The 8257-nt window shown below is 38.6% G+C and overlaps 1 protein-coding gene across 1 annotated transcript in view; it reads right to left on the bottom strand.

Annotated features, from left to right (window-relative positions):
• Positions 1-242: 242 nt before the first annotated feature.
• LOC139134946 (QRFP-like peptide receptor) overlaps positions 243-8257 on the bottom strand; it is a 37673-nt gene continuing 29658 nt past the window's right edge. The window contains exon 5 of the mRNA XM_070702048.1: positions 243-3096. Coding sequence (XP_070558149.1) covers positions 2066-3052 — 987 coding nt within the window. The 5' untranslated portion in view covers positions 3053-3096 and the 3' untranslated portion in view covers positions 243-2065. The remainder of the gene's footprint in view (positions 3097-8257) is intronic.

Here is an 8257-nt window from a genome sequence, read left to right on the forward strand (position 1 = left end):
GAGAACGCACCTTTCCTTATTACATATACTAACGACTGTCTTCTCGAATTGTGTAAAATCAGTAAAAATAAAATTTGCGATCTGTTCTACAATAATGCCAATGGCAGTGTGTTATCGGCGTCTCTTCCATTGAAAACAACTACGATCTACTTAGACTCCCTGCATAGTCATAGACTATCTCCGGTGTTGTAATCGCATCACTCGTCATCGAGGTGCATTTAAGGAAGATGATCAGACGGAACTTGTCTTTGAAATCAACATTTTATTTGAAAAACACAAGTATTTGCATAGTATCGCAAAGAAATTGCATGAGCGACATTGTTCTGAGCAGCACAAATGTAGAATCGTTTGACTTTATCTGAAAGTAAATAGATGCGAAAGAATTCTATAAAATCATGGAATGAATAGTAGTTAGTCACGTGCGAAAAGCTTGCGGTGATCACTGAAAATAAATGTTGGCTAACAACAACTTTGCCACGATCTCACCAGTGGGTATATTTGCATGCGGCGAAATACAATACAGTGCACTGCGGAATTTTGCCATGATAGGGAGTTGCTACTGGCTTTCACATTAAGCTGTGCTCCGTATGAGATGAAATGTTTCATGACGACGATAAAAGCTCTGTTTTTCATAATTTTTTTTTTTGCAGCAACTTTCGCATTGATTATAATTTATGTATCTGAGTGCGTAATTTTCTGAAACTAATTCGAGCGAGAATCTTCCATGCTATACGCATTTTATAAAGTTGCCAAAAAAAGTTCAACATAAGCTTGGTGTACAATGGAATCTTAACTAATTCTTGCTTCATATAGTCCATGGTTCTATAAAATACACTCAAGTGAACAAACTCCTCATAAATTAGCATGGACATTGCAATTCGTCGATGCCAAATGTAACAATCACTTATGTATTAGACTACACGTTACAAGAACAGAAAAAGTCTGAGTTGATGGACAAGAAGATCCTTTTCTTCTCAAACATCTCTTATAAACGGCGATTGCTCTCTTAAGGTAGTATGCGCCTCGAAAGTGAAGATTAAACTTTTGCTCAAACTTTCCTTAAGGAATCTTTCAACCATTCTCTTTCAAAATCAAGAATAAAAATCAGGGGGTCACCGTGCAAAGTTTGGTACTAGAGAAACAAATAACGGTAAACCCAAGATTTAGCGATATATAAAATTCAAAATGGCCGCCATTACTTTGTTAACTCTATGGAGAAAAATAAAATTTTCGAATTTCAAAAAACTAAACAAGTGAAAAGTTTTCTTACACCAAGAGCTTTAAAATGAACCCCCACAAGTGGTATATCAGAAAAGAATTGTAAAAGTTTGAGAGTCCGAATATCTGTCCCCGAGGCGAGTTTTCCCTTATTCTTGCAGAAGATATACGTACCTTTCGCATTCTAAGATTTCGGCATCACCCACGTAAACGTTTTGTTTCATTTTTGGTATTTCTCAAGGGTTTTAGGGAATTTAACTTGGCTCACAGCGGCGCAGGGTTGCCGTTTAGCACTAGTCAAGTATTGGTGCTACTTATATGTTAGATACTACGATACTTAGTATCGAAATTGGCCAAAGGCCTTTCGGGGATGATGGATTATTTTAAAGGTGTGTGATTATTGATCCTGACACACACAAAAAAATTTCCCTCTTGTAGAACAAGGAGAAAGATGCTGTAACATAGTAAATGTAATCAAGATGTAGATGCCACAATTCTTGACATATGAATCATATTTGTTATGATCATTTGAGGGTTGTTGGACAAAGTAGTCATTTTAAACACCTTGCAAAAAGTTAGCAACCTCCAAAAGGCAGATCACATGATGCTTTCGTTTTCCAATTATTTTTTCATGTTTCTGTGGTAATACACGCGTTTCAATGCTATCATTTTCTTCATGGTTAGTTATTTTGCCATTTATCGAATGTCTGGTCAGTGTAGAATCTGAGATGCATGGTACAGATGATTTCACGCTGAATATGCAGGTTAGAGACGGTTTATCACAGGCATGCATATCTACATGTCGTCAGATTTCAGTCTTGACCACATCTCCAGAAATCCTTGGATATTATACATACTCTTGTTGTGAGTTCTCTTCCTGTCTGTTGACGCCGATCTTCCAGACCTCACAGAAAGCCGTGCGGTGGTTGCGACTGCCGATGTTGTACAGAATGGGGTTCAGCGTGAAATGAAGGGATATGGTCATCTTAGCGATGAAGGTGAGGCAATTCAATTTGTCCTGTGCTATGATCACCTGGCCGAGCAGCTGATTGAACGTGACGACTATGTACACTGTCGCCATCGGCGAACAGCTGAGAAAGAAAACTGCGGTTATGGCCACAGACAGGAGTAAGACCTGGCTTTCCTCCGAGATGCAAGAAGGGGCTATGTACCCTGCCGGTGTGTAGTTAGACCGCTTTGTCGAGAACATGCGTTTGGCGATTAGCACATATGACACCATAACCACAGAGAACGACGCCACGATGAAGAGTGACAGCAGAACCAGGAGGACTACTAGTAATTTTGCCTGCTGTTTCAGGGAACTCGAGATGAAGATGTCGAAGGCGGCGATGCATATCCCGATGAACCAGCAGAAAGCGATGGAGACAGCTATCCTAGAGGGGCTCTGGAGTCTCATCGTCTCCGCCCTAAATGGATGGCATATGGCAATGTAGCGGTTCAGGCTGATCAGCGCCACGGTGAGCATCGACACGCAGAACGATACATCGGTGATGGAATGGCCGCCCTTAATGTGGAACGTCTTCAGCGCTGCCAGGGTGCCGAAGTTGTCGGCGATCAAAAACATCAAATGGTAAGCCATGAACAACACGTCCGCCATCGAGAGGTTAATGAAGAAAAAGTTTGGCATGGTCCTCATGGACTTGACTTTGATAACGACGACCAGGAAGGCAAGGTTTCCGAGTAAAGCAATAGTGCAGGCAATCACGTAATAGACAAATGTTATCATCTTCTCGTTCTGTAGAACACAAGCAAGTGGAGTTCCCGCGATTGAGTAATTTCCGGAATCACTTACGTTGACCAAAGAAGTCGTCATCTTGTTTGGCGTCTATCGGCGCTCAAATCTCGGCTTATGACAGTCTGCGAAAAGAGGAAGTGTGAGAGAAAAAGTCAAATGTTAACACCAATAATACAGGTCTGAGTAGGTAGTACATTCTGCTTTTCAATTGCCGCTGATGCAACTTAACATGCGAAGTGCGACCGAAAGCAAAAGCAGGAGGTCGAGAAACTGGCAGGGGTCGTTTGGAAATTTGAGGTAGCCACAGAGTTTCTATAAATATCCTTTTCACATCGATGGCGCTCTTCGGTCACCATTCAGCTGCAAACCAGACCACGTATTTATACCCGGAGAGGAAGAGCTTGCTAAAAGGCTCGTGACAAAATGATCGAACGATATGGAGATACATCTCGGTGACGAGAGCGTCTTCGAGAGATGCATTATACAATTAAAGCCGTTCATGCAAATTGGCACTTCATTCCGGCTTACACTGTCCGATAGCGACTTGTAATGGCATTAGCGTTTAAGAAAGGATCTCTACCGGTGAAAAGTGAAACGTTATCATAGTATAGTAGCTGAGTGCAAAGGACATCTTCATGAGACGATGAGTAATCAGTCAAATCAGTCAAAGATATTGACTTGGCTTGAAGCATGAGTCAACCAGTCAAACCAACCACACACTCTCGATATCTGTACACTGACTAGCGAGAGAATATATATATATATATATATATATATATATATATATATATATATATATTATATATATATATATATATATATATATATATGCTTGAAGCATGAGTCAACCAGTCAAACCAACCACACACTCTCGATATCTGTACACTGACTAGCGAGAGAATTATATATATATATATATATATATATATATATATATATATATATATATATATATATATATATATATATATATCGTATAAACACCCAAAGTCCGTAAATCTTTTAGTCACATTCTGACCATCATAAATCTTGAATAAAGTTTATATCTTGTTCTATATCAGACTGGAGTTAGAATTCTATTCTGATTTCATTTTACCACATCGTCCAACCTTCAACATAGATAATATTAAGGCATCTATTACGCGAAAAAACGCTGACACATTTCGACACAGGTGCCAAGGCTTACGCTGTTTCACACGATTTGTTCATGAAAAATGATCAAATTACACCAGGCCTTTTTAAATATTGAAACATTGAAATACAAACGGAAAACTAATCGGTCTGCTAAAAGAGCCTTCAACTCAAACAAGGTGGGTGAATCTTAGAAAAAGAGACGAATGTCTTCTATGAACGATCTATTTTGCCATTTCTCCTTTTCAATAATATAGCTGTGTTTACCAACTCAACGTGGACATATATCTATCGTGTCTTAGTTCCTAGACTCCCAGTATTGATTTATGTTAACAATGCACCTACACGGTCTTGCACAAACAAGCTTAGTCTATATCTAGTTTTCAAAGCAGCTGTACAATGTGCACGTGCTTGCAATGTATATCCGTATTCACTGGTTCTCGGTGACAGTTTTCCTGACGCGGTTGGAGTGAGAACATAAATATCTGTACCCGCAGCGAAAACGGCAACAAAACGGCACGTTCTCGACCGTTTCGTGTGTTTGCTAAGCATTTCTCGTAGTTACATCGCTACCATGCAGAGCGCACACTAAAATTACTATTTTGGCATTATGAGTGGTAAAAACATTGCTCTTTTTGCGGCACATGTCGAGAGCAGAATCGTAAAAAATCATGAAAAGTGAGAGTGTGGCATTGCGTACAAAGTTCTGATGTCTTTTAAATCAGTTCGCTTCAGGATGTGATCGTGATGACGGCGTAAAACAGAATGTGGTGCATTTTATGCACCGTGCCTTGTTCTTGCACTGTCCAAAATTTCTATGACATGTCAATCATTATTTTTTATACATTTTGAAATGTCTGTATATAATATTCTCTCCTTTTAGTAGCGATACAACAGACTGAAAAAGCATAACTCAAAATTAAAAGTGAAAAAAGTGTCAATCAAATCGAAAGATGTTGATGATTTTGTAATGTTTACAAAGTAAATAGAACTGAAATCCTGGTAGATTAATGTTATTTTTATTTTTCTTTGTGTTTACAAAGATATAAACAGGATAATTTCTATATAAAATGTCTGGTCTCTTAGAAACCATATTTTAATGCAAGAGCGTTTGACTTGTCTCCGGTCTTGATAAGTTACGTAAGGTTGGAGGTGTATTTTGGTTGAAGTGAAATCACGTATTACAATGTTCCGTGAGGTATAATTTTCCTCGCTAATTCAATGAGAACGTGGTACTCGCATTTGGAAAGTACCTGAATCCAATTACAAATTCATTAAACTCTTCGCTAACCGCAGAATAAGCCGTTATTTATTGCCCCACTCGCTGTGTTCAAGTGGCCTCTCGCGAGCGAGACACGTTTCGGAAAATGACTAAAAATATGTCAATTTCCGATTTTTCAGCACAGCTGTCAGTGGTTATTCGGATGGTCATTTATCGTGGCAGCACGCCGTGGCTGCAGTGATCTACAGAGGTTGTCTGTCATGGTTGATCTCCAGTGCGACGATATTACCATCGTAATATCATGTAATCAGTGGCGCAGGTGTGCCTCCGTTGATTTTATGGCTGTTTTGTGTGTGTACAAATGATGTCCCTTTTGATGGATTTTTCCTACCCTGTATATCCATCTTTCTGTTTGTAAAAAGTAAATTGTACCCATTTGAAGACCAAATGTTGCATTTGAGACATACGTTTGAATTCAGACTCTTCTAAACAGCTAGTTTCCGAAACTAAAAGGCTGCGTCCAAAATACTGGGGAGGCGGGGTGAAGGAATTCAGGAGGGGATCTGAAAAACCGTTGACAAAGTTATGACCATATGAAAATGGGGAAATATCGTGATGACTACTACTCGCCCACAGTTATATCAAATGTGTAATTACCTCATTTCAATTAAGGAAATTATACGCTTCGTTCTCTGCAATACTAATTCGTTCTTTTTGTTTAACATTGAAAGTACAACATGTTAGCAAAACCCTTAAGCAAATAAAACACGCGTTGGTGTCAATTAATGGGCAAACATCCTTTAATTCAATTTATTAGTTGCGAAAGGTCACAGAATGGGCCTCGTTTGCAGAAAACATCCACTGCGTTTAAAGCGCGTATGAAGCCTTTCAGTGTCCTTTTACCTTAATTTCTCGATTATCGTATAAAGTGCAGCCGAGCTATAAGGTAATGGGGCTTTACAATGGTCTGTGGGGCTGTACAATGCCCATTACATGTATGGCTAAAATATTAATTTTAGTGTATTTTTCTCAAATTTCTTCAACCCAAGCAATTCAAAATCCAAACTTCCCTAACTTTACTCAGACTTAGGCGAGACAAGTTTTAACTTTAGTTCAGGGAATACTCTAAATTTTGGCAATCTCGAGAGAAAACAATCTACAGTATAATGTAATGAAGGGTATTGTCTTTTTTCAAACATGGCAAATATATGCCCCGCGATTATCTTCGTTTCCCCCAACATTCATATGTTATCTTTATACTATAGGTATATTTATATCTGATTGGGAGCTGAAACGCGACAGTAGATACAGAATTGAGGCACAGAAGTGTAATTTCAAATTTTTCGAATCTGAATTTTCATCTACAGCGTCATAACCTCTTTGAATCGGGTCGAGAGAACCTCATTTTCCCACTTATTACGGTTAAAAGCATAGCAGTTTGACTTGGAATCTTCCGACTCTCCCCCACAGTGTTTGTGAACACGGCCTAATGTATGGTTTTGTGAAGGACATTTATTATAAACCAACTTCCCGAACATGTACCAGGAAAACGCAATTTCCTAAACACTGGCAATCTGTGTTGTAACAGTTTTCGTTACCTTGTCAACATCCAGCTGAAAATATATCGCCCTTTCCTCTTGCACATTAGCGAGCTCTGCCTAGGACTCCGTGGTGGATATTTATCAAACGGACTGAATTCGACAATCTTGAATGTTTTTTTATTAAATATCATAACGCTTCATACGTATTAATATATCTGGTGTTCATTGCCCTTAATCATGAATTCGTTCTTGCGAATCACTTTTCACACCCAAGATAGAAATAAGGCTTGCAGATATTATTGACAATTTACTTTTGAAATTGACTAATCTAGATTAGATGGTGCGTTGATGAAACTGTAAATTACATTACGCTAAGATGTCGACATAAATTCACAAATAAACCATCCTTTGAACCCCGGAGTAGTGCCCCGTCTATTTTAAAGCAAATGATCCACACAAGAGACTTACAGATGTAATACCGTTCCCCAGTCAAGAGACCATCACAAACAATCCTTTATGGTTGAGTGACAGAAACGGTACTATGTTTTCAAAACCTTTTTCAAGCTACAAAATGCGCAGTCTATCCACGTTGGCTTGGAGTAAATTTCAAGGTAAGCCTAAGAAATACAAGACTAGAAGTCAATACGATCCATCTTCACTTTAACCGTGTGATTTACATTTATTGAGAATAAGAGCGACGTTTCTCTCGTAATCCATTGGAGTCTGAAACGTGCCTTGTTAACTAACTCATGAGGTGATATCTTTAATGCCATTAAAAAATTGCACATCTCACCTACTTCCCCCAATATGTCAGATTTCACCAGAAATGATACGCGTTCCTGGCTATTAAAATGTAACATTAAGGTAGATAGCAGAATTTATGGCAGGAGGATTAGGGCAACTAGGGAGCCTCGAAAAAAATACGCTGAGAAAGGGGGCTCTAGAAACTGTCAGAAGCAAATATGACAGGTTACTATAGGAAGAATGATTTTTTCCCAAACTCTTTCTAACACCGGTAATAAAGCCAGTCTCGAAGTATAAGGCCATACTTACTGAGGCGCCAATTAAGATTTGCCTTGTTTTGAAGTAATCACTCATTAAGGTGACTGAAAAAAGCATTACCAATCAAGTTTTTATCCATTCTTACGATAAATTGTCATCTGAGAATGGAGAGTATATTTCTCTAATACAGCTTTTTCGTCCATTAGTCATATTACGGAGGCCTTGTAATATAAGCTTCCATCATAGATAATAGAAGAAGCAAAAACTGACTCTGATACGTTCGTCTCTTGACTAAACCTATCAGCATATCATTTGCCACTTTATGTTTATTGGATAACATTCCTCAATACTTTAACCCTCTGACTATCGTTACAAAGCACTTAATAC

This window comes from Ptychodera flava, chromosome 6 (genome assembly GCF_041260155.1).
Source record: "Ptychodera flava strain L36383 chromosome 6, AS_Pfla_20210202, whole genome shotgun sequence".
Taxonomy (NCBI): domain Eukaryota; kingdom Metazoa; phylum Hemichordata; class Enteropneusta; family Ptychoderidae; genus Ptychodera; species Ptychodera flava.